Genomic DNA, 18658 nt, shown 5'->3' with positions numbered 1-18658 from the left:
ATATAACTTCAATCTGTTTATAAATCATAAAAACAATCATGATTGAATTTTTGAAAGTTCTAATATTTGATATTTTCAATATCGATTTTATAACAATTTGCCTCATAAAAGTATCATTAAAAAAAACTAAAAAAGTAACATTTCAAACCTAAAATGTATCATTTTCAAAAATTAATTTTACGTTTTTTAGAGTTTTGAAATGATGAATTATGAGGTAAAATGTTATTCGAATAAATAAAAAGCCATCATAAAATTTTCAGAATTTTTTTTATTATTTTGTTTAAAAAATCAAAATCAACAATTTATCATTATCCGTCAAGTCTTTACACTTATAAAAATATAAAATTTATAATTTAAGATAAAAAAATATTTTGCTATTTTAATGATAATATTCTTTGGAAGCGTTTTTTTAAATAAAAAACCCAACTATCCAAGGGTGCTGATAAACGCCGCCACACTACGCAAATAAAAGATGACTCTCTTCATATGGTCATAAAATTTTGTTAGAATATTTATATTTTCTTCGAATAAATTACGTCGATTTAAAAATTAGCGAATAACAAAATATCAACCAAATTTGTAAAAAAATTATCATTTGTATTGTATTGTTTTTTATTTCACAAAGAAAGATTAATATATTATATTTTAATAAATTATAAAGATATTAAAATTTGGCTACAAAGTCTAATAACTTTTTGCGTAAGATTAGAAATGTTTGTCTAAACATATCCACAAGGAATATGAGCAAAATCTATATAGATTAGGAAAGATTCACGAATTGCAACATCTGAATTCCATAATTCAAATATAATTTTATCTTTTTTTGGCCATATAATAATTTCCGGGCACATCAAATTTCGGTTTAAGTTTAAATTAAACTTCCCAAAAATTTTTCAAGGCTTATTTCTATAGTATTGCTGTTTAACTTTGGATAGAACGTTGTTATTATTTATATTATTAGCGTTAAGATTATGGTGTTGATTCATATGATGATTAACGTGGTTAACATTGGCGGGATATGCGGCCGCAGAATAAGGCCTACTAGTGACCACCACGTTGGGGTGATTGCTAATTAAGCCGCCGTTCCTAGATTTATTATAGTCGGAAAGATTCATGTTATTGGGGAAGTTGTTGGAACGAGGGTGATAATCTATTTTGGAAGGAGGTTGAATGTAGGATTGAAATATTTTCCGAGAGGGATCGGAAACGGGATTTTGTTGGTGATTGACTTGAGGGGTATAACCAGCGGGGGCTGCGGGGTAGGAAGAACAGGTCGGAAGTAGGTTAGGACCGTTGGTAGGGTGGTTCGTCATAACATTGCCATTGCTGTGAATAGGTGGGATCATATTGTTGAAACTCGTGTTGCCCATGGGGCTGATAAAATTATTGGCGTTGTTGAGTTTTAGACGGTCGCTTATCTCTCTCCACCTGATACTACTGTTGCTATGATTGGCATAGTTATCGGTGTAGGAGTTATTCGGAACGCTTTCCTGGTGACCTGACTCTGGAGTGTGCGCATTACCAAATAACGTTTTTTCGTGATTAGCGGGGCTGATATACGAATCCAGATTTGACTTATTAGAAATTTTTGCGGCGTGTTGGGAAGACGGTTGATTTGTATTGTTGTGGGCGAGGTTGGAAGTGTTACTCGTGATTGGATTGATATTTGACGAAGGATAATATTGTTGCTTATACGGTGCGAATGTAGGATTATTATTTGACTGATTATGATTAGAACTCATTTTATTATGGTGGGTTTGAGAAAGGGGCTGTTGCGTTGTTGGAGGAAGAATTTGTTGCTGTGTTTTAAATATGAATGGGGGAATGTTTATGAGTAAAATAAAAATATCAAATACACAAATGAAATTAGTAAAGCAGTTTATTATTTGATAGTTTTGAATTATCACCTTTCAGAACAAAGAGACTTTGTACGTAAGCATAAGGTATTAATATACCTTAGTTTTTTCTCGTTAATATATAATATGACGCAAATTACCGCTTGAGCCTGGGGCATAAGCTGATGGAAGAGAGTGGCCAAAAATCTTTGAGTGAAGGTCAGATAATCGGAATTTGTATTAGACGCGTGAAGCGACGAAGATTTATTGAGGGAATGAGATACCCTCTCGCCGGTTTCAAAAGCTTTTCTAAGGTCTCTCAAAGAATTTTCGACGTAATGGAATTGCCGTTTGGCTTCGGCGATATTTTGTTGAGGACTTGCGTCCTTGTTTTGTTGCTGTTGTTGGTATAAGTATTGCTTGAAGTATAGGTGCTTAAGCTGGAGGGGAAAATCATTTATAAGTTTTATAGAGATTTAATGCAACGAGCCCAAATTCTAAACCCGTACCTATCTCGGTTATTTAAAAACCATCCATATATATAATAATTCATTAATTAACAATCTCCTTAATTTTCCTTATTGATGTATAGTGAGAGCAATTTTTTTAAATATAAATTATCATACTAATTGTTCACGATTTTATAATAATCGGAATAAAAGCTTGTTTATAGGTTTCGCTTTGTTTACCCCATTAAATTTTTTATCTAAATTACAATTATTCAGAGTTTGAAGTGAAAAAAACAAAAATCTTTCGAAGATTTTTTCGAAGAATAGAGATTTTTGACCAAATTTTACCTTAAAAAATGGCAATTAATTAAAAGGTAAATCTTCCGTCATTTTCAAGAATAAAAACTTTTAAAGTTTTTTTTTAATACAAAAACAATATCTCCATAAATAATTATTTTTTAATTAACAAATTAATTATCTTCGCTGCGAATTCGCGCTAACTGTGAATGCGAGGTAAAGCATTTAGAAGCTTTGTCAAACGCTTTCCGAGTCTGTTGTGCCCTGACTTAAATTGATTCATAATAAAAAAGAAGCTAATGGAAAAAATTATAATTTATTGGAAATTATACACAAATTTTTCTTAGTCAAAAAAGGGTACAAATTTATTTAAATAAACGATGAAATTTTATTTAAACTAAACAAGCTTTAACGCCATTTATTGCAATAAAATATTGTCAATTATTTTAAAAAAATTAACTATCGAAAAATGGTAAATAAAACCATTTTTTAGTGTTTACCATTTCTCTTAGAAGATTCGAATCATAACAAAAACTTCCATGAGATATTTATATGAGAATCATAACAAAAACTTCCATGAGATATTTATATGAAAAATAGGCGAGAAATCCCCTGTTCAAACCATGGTTTTGTGAAATTCTTATTAAAGCCCCGAAAATAATTTAAATATAAAAAAAAAACCTCTTTAAGAATAGGTCTGATTATGGTGTAGTAATAATGGTAGGCCGACTGAGAAGTCTCGACAAGCCCTTCGGAAATTTTGGAGTTGGAAGAATCATTGGAAGATGTTAAAACCTTGTTGATTTTATTTTCTTGGGGGATGTGTTGGTCCTTAAGGAGGTTTGTATTCTGGATATTGGGGTCGTGGTGGGCTAACTTCTCGTCGATTCGTGATCTAGTCATAATGTCAGGGTGGTGGGTGGCCTTGTATAAATTTAAAAAATATACTTTATAAGTGACGGGAATAAACACTATTTTCTAATGTTTGTAAGTTAATCTCATCTTTTATTTATAAAATTTTATTTGACCTATAATTATTATTGATCATTGATTTTTGCCTCAAATGAATATATATTTTTTCCGCAATTTAATTTAAGAATAAAAGATGTTTTAAAATTTATTTTCAGATTTTATTTATTTAAGCCCTGGACATATTTAGATATTCATTTTGGACATTATTTTATTTTGTAATTCGGGGATATGATATTATTGAATATTCGGTTTCTGTAAAATAAAAAGATAAAAAGTTTTATGTCAAATATTTAAGAAGAGTTATTATAATTTAAAAAAAATATATATAACACAAATATTAAAATAAACATTTAAAGGATATATCTATTTAAGAGCCTAATAATTATGAGTGCTTTATGAGAAGATAATTTAGATAATGTTATATAAGCAAGAAAAAGTATTGGATAGATGAAATGACAAGATTTGGGATATGAATATAATAAGCATAGATTATTAAAATTAAACATTTCAGTAAAGGATTGGTTGTATTCAATTCCCAAAATTTCAAGACCTGGTGATAAAAGGAAAGATGATCGGAATACCATTGTGTTGATAGAGATGATTATTAGATGAATGTCAGGTGTTAGTTAACAAAATAATTTATTATCATTAGAATAAATAATATTATGCCAGTTATATCTGAATGTTTGAAATTGAACCATGTTCCTATTATTTATTCGTAACCTCCGTGGTCAAATCTCCCCCCCCCCCTCCTTATATAATGTTCCATTTCTAAGAATACTAATCCCGATGTTTTTGTAAAAATCTAAAGGTTATAATAGCAGATTTTCTTGATATGAAAAAGCAGTGAATGTCAACCAGAACCGCTTCAGATCCGTCTTTTATCCGTTTATCTTGATTTTTCTTTAATTGTTCCAAACAATGTGCAACTATACTATTTGATCTTCGAATAAAATTTTTAATCGTGAATTTTCTTCTCTATATGCATCGCAAAACAAATTAATAAATATCAGCCCTCCAAGACATTGCGCGAATTATTAGAAAAACCAGAAATTATATAAGTAATATTATAAAGTAACATTAGCAATAAAATTATTATATTTCGTTGAGTCATTATTTGAATCTCACCCCACTTTTATAATTTAGAAACTATTGGAAAAAAAATAGGCATTCTAAAGTTTAATGTAATGAATACAGGATTGTACTAAATTAGTCTTAAAAACTTATTTAGAAGAAAAAGATAACGCTACATCATAGACACGCTGATACTCACGGTATCGGGTATCGGCCAACACGTGTTAGTAGGTGGTATAGATGTGTAGGATAGAAAGGTGGTATTTACTGCATTTCTGATATATGGTTTTAATTTTAAAAATACATAAAATAATGTATGAGTTAGGATTAGATATTTTAGAATAAGAAAATACACATATATAAATAATAATATTATATTCAAGTGAGGGGGGGCAGGCAACAACAATTAGGATATAAAAAAATGTATAAGTAATACCACTTATAGATCGACTTGAGAAAGATATGGATTGAAAGACAAGTTCAAATGGGGGAATAAAAATTTTCGCTTCATATGGATCCTCAGGAATATTAGGAAAATCGACATGCATAACAAAAAATTTGATAAGCCTATTTAGATATAGTTGTTTCACCTCTTACTAAATTGCAAGATTTATATTTAGGTCCCCCCTCCCCCCGCATCTTATAAATTAGCAGTTTCATTGAAAAGACAATGGGTTACTTTATGACGGGAACATTAAGATCATGGCGTTTAAAAGTGTGTCGTCTGGAAGATGTCAAAAGGATGAAGAATAGCAAGTAGATTATAAATTAGACATGAATAATAATGAATTTAATGTGCAAGTGTTATTATTATAAGTTATTATTTTATTTGCTTTTAACAGTAGCAAATTTCCTAAATATTTTATTTATAAATATCGAATATATTTATTGTAGTATTATTTGTTAATCTTCCTGGTGACTTAACCTATATGTATTGCTCTATTTTGCAACGGCCTTTGATTATGGCCCATCATTTTATCATAGAGAACATCTCTTCTAATCCAATCTTAATAAAGTTTGCCTTTAAGTAGATCTGTAAATAGTCATATCTTAAATTTTTTTATCACAATTGTGGTTGCCCCTGAAGTATGATATTTTATCAATATATTTTCTTAGTTCTATAAATCCGTTCTTGATCATACCATACACAGTGCAGTTTGGGGAATAGTTGTACTAGACTAACAATCTCATATATTACAATCTCCCTTATCATACAAATTTTAAAACTATTATATTAAAAAAATCAAGACATTTACTAATGCACCAAGAGAATTTCTCTTTCCACGCAAAAAAAATGCGTATAGATATGTTTAAAAAATAACTGTCTCCTTTTTGGGAACCCAACTAAAAAATAGTTTGGCCTTGATATTTTAACCGTTAATAATAAGATTTTTATATTTATTAAGTTTACTTTTTTAAATTGTTTTTTCTATATAGTTTTTAGAATGTTATTCAAAAAAAATATAATATAAAACATTAGTTTACTAGAATAATATTGCATAAAATTAAATATCATTTAATTTACATTATAAAAAATAATTAATAAATTAAGAATGATTAATAACAAACTGTAGCTTGATCATTTAAAGATGGAAGGTTCTATATATATCTACATATATTTTTCAAAAAAATCAATAACGATATTAGAAGTATATCGTCGAATGAGAATCAGTGTTCTATCTCCACTTTTTTCCAAAATGCATTTTTTTAAAATTCGATTAATGAATTCTTTAGTGCTAAATTCTTTCATATCCACGACATTTCCAGAAGGAAAGTCTTAAAATATAATTTTAGAATAATCCTTTATTCGCATCATTACATTGTGTTTGCTATTGAAAATACAAAAATTATACTTTTTTAATAATGATCAATCGATAAATTTTTTAATATGGATATATAACACCTCAATAGTGTTGTTAAACGGCTCGATTTGAGCCGATTTTTAAAAACGGCTAACTCAACATTATAGCCAGGAAAATATTGCCTATGCTTCGAGATTTTGCCAATAGATGTTCAATCCTATGTGCCATCTATGAGCAAAATCTCTATGCTATTTTTCTGGATAAAATATCTAGTTAGCCGTTTTTAAAAATCAGCTCAAATTGCCGTTTAACAAAACTACACCTCAGCAGACGATATTGTGACAATTTAATATAAAAAAACAAATGTTTAAAAATAGTTTATTAAATTTACCCTTTCCAAATTATGAGTATCATGAATATGAAGATTGGCGAAGCCTCGAACCGTTTCGTAATTCCAGGGTTCATCGATATGGTTCTTTAACTTGGATTTACTAAAATAGTTGGTAACATTTTTAAAAAAATAAAAAATTCATGTTTTCCTCGTGGTGATTAAGAAAAAAAATTGAACCTTTTATTATTGTTAACGTCTGCTTGATGTATCGTTGGGTCTCCTAACCCATTTTCTAACATATCAACTCCTTCCTTACGCGCAACGTTAACACCCACCTTGATTTTCGCCTTCTTTTTCTTTTTGTTCTGTCTCCCCCCTGACCCATCTCTGCCAAATTCTGCCTTACGCCCATTATTATTATTGCTTTCCTCGTCTGTGAGGGATGAGGTACCTTTACTAGAATTGCTAGATGATGAAGATTGTGAATTGTTGCTGCTATAATCTGCCATTTAATAATATAATAATAATAAATTTTATGTTTTTTTAATAAAAAAATAACAGTGTTTTAAAAACATTAAGTTTCTCTATTAAAAAAATATGTTCATGAGAATTAGAATGTATCCAATATATTTAAAATTAATAAAAACTTAGACGTGACTTTAATAAGTGAAATAAGCCTGAGTTCGCCTGTGAGTAAGCATAATCGTTAAAACAAATGTTTAGCCCTAAAAATTACATAAAAATGACGGGGCTTAATATACCGAAAATATGAAATAATCTAACTGTATAGAGAGTAATAATCACAGTGAGTCAAAAAGAGTACCTCCTTGCCTATAGTCATCGCTTTCGTCTTCTCCGTTGTCATCCTCGTGCTCGTGTTCTGCGTCGTTAAGTAAGCGGTTATGAGCGCGCCTCTGAGCGTGAGCGCGCTTCCAGAGCTGGAAACGGTCAATGAGCTCCATTAGGTAAGCGGTCTTTTTAGCCCGGCGTACGAAGGTGTGCTTGAGCAGCGATGTGGCGTCCGGACGCTTTTTTTAAACATAATACAAGTTGTGTGTATAGAATTGACAATTGCACTAATTTTTAAAACGTTTATAGAAGTTTTAAGCATTGAAGTGACCTTTGGCGACTAATAATAAACAGTATAACCATTTATAACGTATTAAAAACTTTTTAATACCCTTTAAATGCAAAAACTAAAATTTAATAATATGGATATGGATATGGGAAAAATGTATACCATGGGCTTCCTTTAGGTTAAATATATAAATTAGCGCGCATCAAAAAAGTATATAGTTACAAACATATCGATTTATATATTTTTTTTAAATCTTAAAATTATCAGCCATCAATATCCGGTCTTTAAAAATAGGCAGTCACGATTAAGGTTAATTTAATATGCTTCTTTGTTTATAAAAAAAATATGTAGACAAGTAGGAATCAGCTCCATTCGACGGATTTGTGGGGGCTAAACTTAATTTTAAAATTTTTATCACGTGTCGGACCGAACCGTGATAAAATGATCCGATGCGGCGTCCTATATGCTTAATATTAGTAAAATAATTCCCGAAAACGTGAAAGAAAGAAATATTTCCTTCCAAAGATTCTTGATTTAATAAGCACCAATGTGTCCTAGTTCTAAAAAAATTATAAATAAAAATAAGAAAGAAGGGTGTCCTAAGTGATTGGTCCTAGATTTTTAATAAAGAAATAAGATGCGATAGGCCGTAGCCAAAAGGGATAATCTAATATAATTTTAAAAATATATGTGATCATGCATGTTTATACGTCTTCGGGATTTTTGTTGAGGCAAGCTTCGATGAATTCCTTAAAACACTTCGTGTAATCGCCGGTCAATATAGGAGGATTATTTTTGGGGATCAGGAACAATACTTTCATGGGATGCAGGTCAGAATATGGAGGTTCACCTTTGGCTAGTTCTATAGCAGTTATACCAAGACTCCATATATCGGCCTAAAATTTAAAAAAAAAATAGTATTCTTTAAAAAAATTATGTAAAATTTGATTTTCTATTTGATTTTTTTGCCAGACCCATAAAATATATTTTGTGGAAATTATACGGCCCGGCCGAATTTTGCCGAGATTTTTACCAATATTGATTGGTTTTTTCATTTAATTAATGATTTACTAAAAAAAACATTCTAGACCACAAATGTCAAAATATAATGGCAGATATTTAGATTTTTAACAAACTATTTTTAAATTACGGTCATAGCATCCATCCATTGTACAAAATCCAAAAAAACATTATTATAAAAAATATTTATAAATTATTTGGGCAAACATCACTATAAATCACCTTTTATTCAGACCCGTTGATTGGGAATTTGGCAAAAGTTTATTTGGAAACCAATATTTTTCGGGGGGAGATTTTTTTTATATGAAAATAAAATTCTCACCGCTAGTTGGTGCATTTTGAATTAATTTGCGAAATTATTTTCTCATAATATAAAAACAGGGGGAAAAATAATATTCCGGCATTTTCAATTGAACTGCTAGTAAGTGATGTTGGTCTGTAATGGAAAATATATTCGTTTAATAACAAGATCACCTAACTGTGACCTAATTCTAGTTGATGAAGAATCTAAAATTTTATGAAATGCATTGTTTCATTTCACATTAAAAATATTATGTCTAAATAAAGCGATTTGCGATTTGAATATGAACTTTAATTTTTGCAGCTATATTAATACTTCCATACCTCCAAAAAAAGAAGATGCTCTTTATTTATCAAAATCTCATTTTAATAGTAATTTTAACGTTAAATGCTGCTGGTAGTAACAGCTATACGATCGCCGCTAAAAAAGTTAGACGCGACTATTTCTAATAGGAGATTTAAATATTTTAAAAGTGAGTGATTTTTATTAAAAAATTGGAATATAAATAACATATGTTGCTAATATGATCCCAAAAAATTAATGCAAGATTCTGGACAAAATTGGTATATTCAAAAAAGTGAAACTTGGTGTTGATAAACGGCTAGATTTCGCGGATTCTAAATTAAAATTGTCGCCAAAATAAATAATATGCAAACCTAGAAAATTGGTTAATAGATGTCCAAACCTTACTGCAATCAATAAGCAAAATCTATAGACTTGCGTAATACTTTTTGGCTAAAATAAATGGGATAGCCGTTTTTTAAAAAATCGCGCCGTTTAACAAAACTAGGGGGAGAAACCTTCATTTAACGCGTTTAATTAATCTTTTAAAAAAAATATATATGTTATTATTGTGGGGAAAATAATTTTATATCGCGAAGTTATAATATTATCTGATAAAATTTCATTTTTAGTTGACACAGGTTTTATTATTTATATTTTATTGATTTTTCGCTTACAAAGTGATCAAGTATAAGAAACAATAGAGGAAAATTCCTTTTTATTTGTTTTCATATAATGAAACCGTATTTCGGGCACTGATCCTTTTTCTTTAAAACTTTTAGCAAATCACCAATTGAATGTTGGACAATAAAGATAAAAATAAGTTTCCTTACTATTAATATAAGTGTTACCACTCATTCACAGTTAGCGCGAATTTGCGGCTAAGTAAAACAAAATTCACGACGAATGATACAAAAATACACCATATTTTGTGCATTTCGTCGCGAATTCGCGCAAACCGTGAATGCAGGGTTAGGAGACTAAAATTAGTACGTAAAAAAATGATATCATTTAAATAAAGAAATAGATTAATCTTAAAATGGGATTTACGCTCTGAGCCCAAGTTCTTAGTGATATTCCGATATGGGTATTTAAATATCAATTAATGCTACATGTTTTAATCAATGAATATAAAACCTTTGAATCATAGGAAGACTGTTTGATAACTTCGGGGGCCATCCAAAAGGGCGTACCTACAAAAGTGTTCCGTTTACTAGTTGTATTGGTCAATTGTCCAGCCACTCCAAAATCAGCTAATTTTACATCGCCATTTTCGGCCAAAAGTACGTTCGCGGCTTTTTAGGTATTTTTTTTAACAAAATAGATTAATCAATTTTGAAATGGCGTTATACTGTAGACGTTACTCAACATCGTTACATTTGGCGTTATATTGTAAAATAGTAACTCGTAACATTCACGTTGGTTTTGTTTTTTTTAAAAAAAGTGGCATTCTAATCCCAAATTATAATATACAAAGTAATAAATAGTGGACAGAATTTTTAAAAAATTTATTATACTATAAATATAACTGACGATTAATTAAGTATTTTTGAGATACTCTCAGTACCGCTTTTTGTTGCACTGAGTTAAACACCCGTTCAATATGTGCTTTAAGGGTTTTGATTTTTGGAAATGATTCATTTCTTCCCTTAGGTTATAAATATTTTCTCTACTTCTTTAAGGTAATGTAGGAAGATAAAGCATAATAATATCCTTACTAACAATGTTCTCTTTAAAAACTCAGTTTTTATATATTGTTTTTTTTATAAAATTTATAAAATTTTTTATATATGAATATTAAGGGATTAGATCCGAGCAATAACAAAAATGATTAAAATATAATATAATAAAACATAAATAACGTAAAAAGTGTCATAGGTCACTTTTTTTTAGAATATTAGCGCCGTAACCTGATTTCTGCGAGTGGGAACGCCGTTACTTTATAACGTGCGTTATTTTGCAGCGACCGGGCTAGAAAATTTATAAAAATTTGGGTCCGGATTCAGGCAGAAAAAAAAATTGAATATGCAAGGCTCTACTGTGATAACCAATTATTCGGGCAGAATTATTTTTTTTTTGAATTGGTCTTGAAACTTTTACCAAAATTGATAAATATTTGGAGTTGGGATTATATTTTTTTCAAAAAAAATTAACACGTTCTCAGATCTTCTCAATTTTTAATTTTTAGCTTAAATTTAGATAAATATTTCAAGTTTTTAAAAATAAACAGTTTGTATGTATTGCTAAAATTCGAAGCCAAATTATTTTCAGGTCCGACTCGATCCTAGCAAAAAAAATTTATCGATCGATCTGCTCCGTCTATTATTAGTTTTTCGAAGATCCAAATCCCATCCAAAATTTTATTTCATACGATCTAGAAGTGATGGGCCAAGGAACTGAAGGAAAGCCATGACTAACTTAGGCTTCTCAAATCGGCAAGGACATGTTGGATAAGAAAATTGACAGCTGACATAACCCAAAACCGAGCTATATAGAAAGATAGGACTTGCCACAAAGGCCCAATCTATTTTGGGATTAACATGATGAAGAAGATAAAGATTCAAGTTCCATTCAGAATTTTATTTTACGATCTCGAAGTGAAGGGTCAACGAACCAGAGGAAGGTCATGACTAACTTGAACTTCTCAAATAGGCAAAGAGATGTTAAATAAAGAAAATTGACAGCTGGCATGGCCCAAATCCGAGCTATAAGGAGGGATAAGGACTCGTCTTAAAGACCCAAAACTATCTTGGGATTAAAACATGATGAAGACGCTAATTCAAGTTCAGACTGTTGAAAAAAGTAGGATATTTTAATGGAAAGAGGAGGATGTAAAGAACTGAATATGTCAGGAAAATAAAATAATTTTCCAGGTCCGATATTTATTTATATTTAGACTCAGTGTCTGAATGCAACCGGGTCCGAGAAAAGGCCCACGAACCCGTCTGCCCCGAGTTTTATAATTCGGCAGGCCTTAACAGGGGCAAAAAGCTACATTCAATTAGCTTGGGACTCTCATGTATATTCGCCGCATCGAATAATAATAATCGTCCCACAGAAATTGCAAAAACTAAAAAAAAAACTCTCTTTCAAATCATAATTTTATCCCATTAATTAGCATTTACTTTGGGTAACTTTTGGGAACGAAATTTTTTTTGGAAAAATTAGAAGGAGGTGGTTTAAAATAGACAAAAAAAAATCGGATTAGAAATATGGGTGTCCTTCACTCTTTCTCTTTCTTTCAGAGAAGGAAACTGATAAAATTTTTTTGAAAATTCTCAAGCAGAATTTTTGTTGAAATTTTACCCAAATTTTTTGTAATTTTTATGCATAAATTTGTTTTTTTACGATTAAAAAAAAGAAGTTAACTTGATCTATTTTAAAAATAATTTTCGATTGAATAGCTCATTTGAAGATTTTTTGTTAAACCCTCCTTCTTATATATAATATATATATCGTTTAATGCTTTGATCTTTAAATTGAATGAAATGATACTACTTGCTTAATTAAAATATATTTAATCACAGTGTAATATGTTTTTTTTAAAAAAAAATCGCTCTAGGTCTAGTGTAATGATTATCAAAGTGGAGTCAGAAATGGCTATGGAATATTAAGAAATTGAAAATATTAAAAAAAAGAATAGGCGCAACTAAGATGTAACAAAATAGGCTAATAAAAGATTAGTAATAATTTCATTTATGTAATTAGTAGTGATATATGTATATTTAAATGTTAATGAACCATTCGATTCGTGTAATAATTAATTATTTAAAATTTTATTATTTCATTTAAAAATTCATAATTAGCGATTATAATTTATGGCTTATCAGGCTTAGCTGAAATAAAAAGTTTTTTTGAAATGAAAAATAAAATGAAAACCATTTTTTTAATTTTTATTTCTTCCTCAATTAAAATCTCAAATGCCAAAACAACAAAAACTATAAAACTTAGCATTATTTAAAATAAATTGATTTTCTAAAAGTAATCATTATAATTAAAAAAATTTTTTAAATCAAATCATCTAAAGTAGTTTTATATAATGGAACTGAATGGGATAAAATGTTGAAATGGTGGATAAGTAAAAATCAGAAACGTAAAACATAATAAATAATATATGACGGTGTGGGTATAACGACTCAAATAGACTAGGGAATATAGTTTAAAATTAAGATTATGTATGCCACACACTAAAGAAGATTTTAAAAAAATTGTTGTTGTTTATTTTGTTAACCTTTAATATCTCGGTGCAGCTTTTTCTCGCCATGCAAGTACTCGAGACCCTTGAGAATTTCCCTGAGCATTATGGCGATGTAGGCCTCGTCGATGGGGCCGGGCTTTATCAGATCAAGGGCCGAACCCCCACCAAGGTATTCCATTATGATCCAAAGTTTGCTTCCCTTTTGATTTCGAGTACAAATAAATTTTAAAAAATAGGTTTGTTTTTTATTTATGTGAGTGAAAAATTGTCTACCGATCGATCTGAGCGCCAGTCCTTTACCGCCGAAAAATAAAGAAAAATGAAATGCTTCAAAAATAGATATGTGACTTCACCCATCGAACGATAGGTATAGGTTTTCTGAGTTAATTTCCATAAAAGATGTAAACGTGGCAGGTGTGGTTAATAGATTTTACACCTAGGCTGAAATGCGGCAAAGTTATTTAGACCCTGGTTTGATACTAAGCTTGGGGCTCACTTGGGAAAAAAATTTTTCGTATAATGTTTAATTTTTTTCATAGTTTATTAACAGAATTTGGAAAGGGAACCATATGGTCAAATCTAAGAAACGGAAGTTCGTTTTTTTTAATTTCAAGAAATGGAATCAAAACCAAATTTTTTTAAAAAAAATGGAATTCTTATTATCCTCCCATTTACCCTGAGGCGCGATTGTTGTACATTGTTTATATAAGGGTAAAAGTGATTTACTAAATGACAGCCGTTCTAGACTATAGAGATAATATATATTTTTTTAAAGTGTAAATTATAAATTTAAAGATAGTAGCTAAGCCGATACTCTTTAAAAAGTAACTCTTAACAGCTCTGATAAATAGTTATCGGGAGTGAGTGGGGGGGGGGGGTTAGGGCTGATGGTTAAAGATTAAAGTCAAAACGAAAAAAAGGGAGAAAAGAATAAACTATAGTAGTATTCATTCGATAGCTATCTCCTTTTTAGAAATAGATATAAGAACGCATTCCCGACCTTCAAACCAAACCGCGTTCATTATGGAACACAGTTGGGCGAAAGACGGTTTTAAATCTTCAAGTTTTTGGCGCTTCAAATTAAAGAAGTTGTTACTTTATTTTAAATTTATTATTAGATATTTTAAAATGACAAAATAAAAAAAATGTAAAACGTGTTGAAGATGCCGTCGTGATTAAAAAAATATATATATATATAAATTAAAAGGTATGAAATAACAAAATTATTTTTCTATCTTTTACAATTTTTAAAATATATTATATTTATATTATGCATTTTAAATGCTTTAAGAAATATTATTGTAGCAAATAAAAATAAACGCGTAAGTTTATTAATGTTGATAAATTTATAACATAATTTAAGTAAGCCTGTAAGGTATTAGCTTAATTATTTGGCAGACTTTTAATTTGTTCACAATACTTTTTTGAAGAATTACATTTTTATTCGTCATCCAATAATTTTTTTTTGCTTTTGGAAGGTATAAGAAATCGTTGATGTGCTAAAAGTGAGCCGGGGTTGAATGAACGAATGATAATGTTATTTGTCACATATGTTTATAAAAGAAAAAAAAATGTAAATTTGATTCTGGGCACGAAAGCGGTCAAATCGTATAAAAGAAGTCAAGATTATATTTGTAAATAATTAAAAAAATATTTTTTTTTTATTCAAAACACCTTATATCACGAAAAATAATAATAATTATATGGGTAATGATATATAGCGTTGGTTATTTATAAACAAATTTGTTAAACAACAAAATTTTTATTAAAATGAACAATTTTTTTTGTTAATAATGCTAAAAATTACAAGCTATATATAATATTTTAATAAAAATGCATTAAAAAAAATCAATAACGTTCGATATACATCATTACCCCTTATTATATAGTTAACTCTTTATGTGCTCGGTCCGAATTTGTAAGTATAAACTCCAAATCAGCGGATTCTTGAAAAAAAACCAGGCAGGGCTAGGTTTATAAAAAATTATTTTAAGATCAAGGCCCGGGTCTCAATTTAAAGTGTCACCGGACTCCACTAAACAAATAAATCTAAATTGTAATTGTTCGAATATAAACTTAATTATTACGAATTCCCGAAAGAATATTTTCTTATTCTTTCGCCCACCCCCCTCCCCCCATCTCAATTTCCCTTTATGTGACGAGCATTCAAACCGATTCCTAGGCGAAATAAAAATGAACCAATTAAAATACTCCGTCCAACAAAATATTGACCACTGCAAAATGAGTAACTTTACGGATACTATAAATAATACATCGACAACCAAAAATTAAGCAAAATAAAAGAATAAAGAACTAATCACGAAATTGGAAAAGAAAAAATAATAATACTATTTATTTTTAAGTTAATCCGATGCTAAAAAAAAGATAAAGTAACTTCTTTTGAGTAGCAAAACCAATCGATAAATGTGATTATCATATCGTATAAAGATAAGTTCGTTATAATTTTTGAGATTTCTTCTTACAAAAATACACAAAATATATATATATAGATAATTAGAGATTAATAAGGTTGTAAAAAAATTAAGCTAGCTATAATATAAATTGATTCGCAAATCCGAACCATTTATAAAATGTTGGTTCGCGATAGGTTCGTAAAAAAATACTATCGCTCCGGTTTTAACCTTTAAAACCTGGCTTTCAAGCCCAGGGTTAGTATATTTTTTTTTATTTTCATTTTCAAGTTTGCTAGAGATTTTTTTTTATTCGTGATCACGATCAGCTGTATTTTGTAAATCGTTTCAAAGGGGAAAAATGAAAATTATGAGAAGTAAATGAATATTTAAAACGATCCACATTATAAGAATCTCCAATATTTTCCCACCGATTAATTGGTGTAATATTCTGATCGGGATTTTTAAATTACAATCCCAATTAGGATTTTCAATCTTTCGCGGATTTAAGGTGAAAAAATAGATTCTAGTTCGGGAAAATACTTCTATTGGCTAAATTGGATGGAATACAGTCAACTAGCAGTATAACAAAAATAATAGCAAAAGCTTGTCGTTGGGTTCAGTAAATAGTCACGGTCAAACCCTACATTAGCAGTTTGCGCGAATTCACGAAGATACAAAAATGAATGCAAGTTAATACGGGTTTAACTATCAGATATCGGTCATGGTCTGAGCCCGATATGAAAAAAAAAATATATATAAACATAAACGTTATTAATAAAAACCTTGAGATAGGACCCATAATATTTGGTCACGAAGGGACTGTCGCACTGGGATAGCACGGTGATCTCTTGCTGAATGTCTTCGATCTCATCCTCGGCTTCCTCCAAATCGATAATCTTTATGGCCACCACTTGTTGAGTGCGCTTGTCTATGCCCTTGTAAACTTCCCCAAAAGAACCCTTCCCGATTTTCTCCTGTTTCGTGAATATGGTCTCCGGATCCTTCGGACCCTTTAATTTTTTAAAAAAAAATAATAATTTTGACGTTTCAATTAAAAAAAATCTAGATTTTGACATGTTACGGGGACAAATCGGTTGATTTTAAATGTAAAAAATTCAGATTTTCATATTTATTTAGATAGGCATACGTACGCCATGATGATCGGCAAAAGAAAATGAAATTGGCTGAGAGGGTAAATCACATGTGGGGCAAAATAGATTAAAGTACAAACATAATTTCTAGATTTAATCGTGTTGATGTCTAAGAAGGTTTATTTAACCGGGGTTCTAATCGCAGTTTTATCGAGTTCAAACTTAAATGTCTGTCGGGTTTATTTCGAGGCGCTAGAAAAAAAATTACCAACGTTTTCAATCGATGCTCCCTCTACTTATAAAACCAATTACTAATAAACATTATTTCCAAAAAATAAAATAAACATAAAACATATTTAAAATTAAGAAGTTAAAAATTTAATTTTCAAAAACGAGTTAATTATTACATTAAAAAATTATATATATTTGCTGAAAAAATATATAGGAAAAGGGAAAAGAGAGGCATAATATTTTATCTTATTTTTTTTTAAAATATTTTTATCAATGTTACAAAAATAAACGAGGATTCTGACCTTTTGCATAATATTTTTTTTTTTTACTTTTCAAAAAATATAAAATATTATATAGTAAATAAAATGTAAAATAAATACTTTTATAAAATGTGTAATAAAGTAATAAAAAAAATCACACAAACATCGCACCATGAAAAATTTTATGAATTTTTTTTTTGATATAAGAAAGATAATTAAGGTAAGTAATATTTGTTCTCATCATCGTTAATTATTTCTTCTATTTCCCCAAGGAATTCAAATTTGTGTGTGTATAAATTGAAATGAATGGGGGAAAAAAATGACAAAAATGGCGTCGACCAGTAGTTATATTTCTTTTTAAAACAAAAAAGAAGAGTTATATCTGATCTTTAATGCATAGTGTTTCTTTCTTTCTTTGTTCAATGGGGTTGGTAAAATAGTTTCCTGCGAAGATTATCCTACCACGCATTTCGAATCCTAGTAGAATGTAAAGAGGAGGAATGAGGTGACTGATCAATGTCCCTAGTACTTTTTATTTAATCAAGTAACTTTGACTAATCCATTTACGGTTTAGCCGAGCTTTTAACCTAAAAAATGGTCTTAAAACCTCTGAGTTGAGCAGACATAATTTTTTGAGTGATTTAACCAACCCTAAAGACTGAATGTAAGCAATTCTTTAACCAAAGGCCAATAGTGTTGCTAAACGACTCGATTTTTAAAAATGGATAACTTAATATTTTAGCCAGAAAAATATTTGCATAAGCATTGATATTTCTTTCACTTATAGATGCCCAAACCTTGGCCTTGCGTAACATTTTGAGTTAGACGTTTTTATAAATCATCTCAAATCAAGCCGCCTAACAATTAGCCACAACTGTTCCTTGGATGAACGAATGAAAGAGATTTATTAATTTGAAAATTTATATTTCGTCAAATCAAATCGTTATATATTTTTTTTTTCAAAAAAAAATGAATACCACGTTTGTCCTTTAGAGAAAAGATGATAAAAATAAAATAGATTAT

General features: G+C 29.5%; 1 protein-coding gene across 1 annotated transcript in view; it reads right to left on the bottom strand.

Annotated features, from left to right (window-relative positions):
• Positions 1–296: 296 nt before the first annotated feature.
• The window catches only part of LOC135922211 (serine/threonine-protein kinase TAO3-like), a 29923-nt gene continuing 11561 nt past the window's right edge, over positions 297–18658 (bottom strand). Inside the window, exons 2-11 of the mRNA XM_065456627.1 lie at positions 16836–17063; positions 13673–13838; positions 10579–10736; positions 8549–8734; positions 7584–7788; positions 6998–7262; positions 6821–6920; positions 3263–3505; positions 1997–2275; positions 297–1799 (exon numbers count right to left, since the gene is read on the bottom strand). Of these exons, the coding sequence (XP_065312699.1) occupies positions 894–1799; positions 1997–2275; positions 3263–3505; positions 6821–6920; positions 6998–7262; positions 7584–7788; positions 8549–8734; positions 10579–10736; positions 13673–13838; positions 16836–17063 (2736 nt within the window). The 3' untranslated portion in view covers positions 297–893. The remainder of the gene's footprint in view (positions 1800–1996; positions 2276–3262; positions 3506–6820; positions 6921–6997; positions 7263–7583; positions 7789–8548; positions 8735–10578; positions 10737–13672; positions 13839–16835; positions 17064–18658) is intronic.

Source organism: Gordionus sp. m RMFG-2023, chromosome 1, assembly GCF_954871325.1.
Source record: "Gordionus sp. m RMFG-2023 chromosome 1, tfGorSpeb1-WG-v2, whole genome shotgun sequence".
Lineage (NCBI taxonomy): Eukaryota > Metazoa > Nematomorpha > Gordioida > Chordodea > Parachordodidae > Gordionus > Gordionus sp. m RMFG-2023.
The sequence above is the reverse complement of the archived record's forward strand: the minus strand, read 5'-3'. Positions and strand labels throughout refer to the sequence as shown.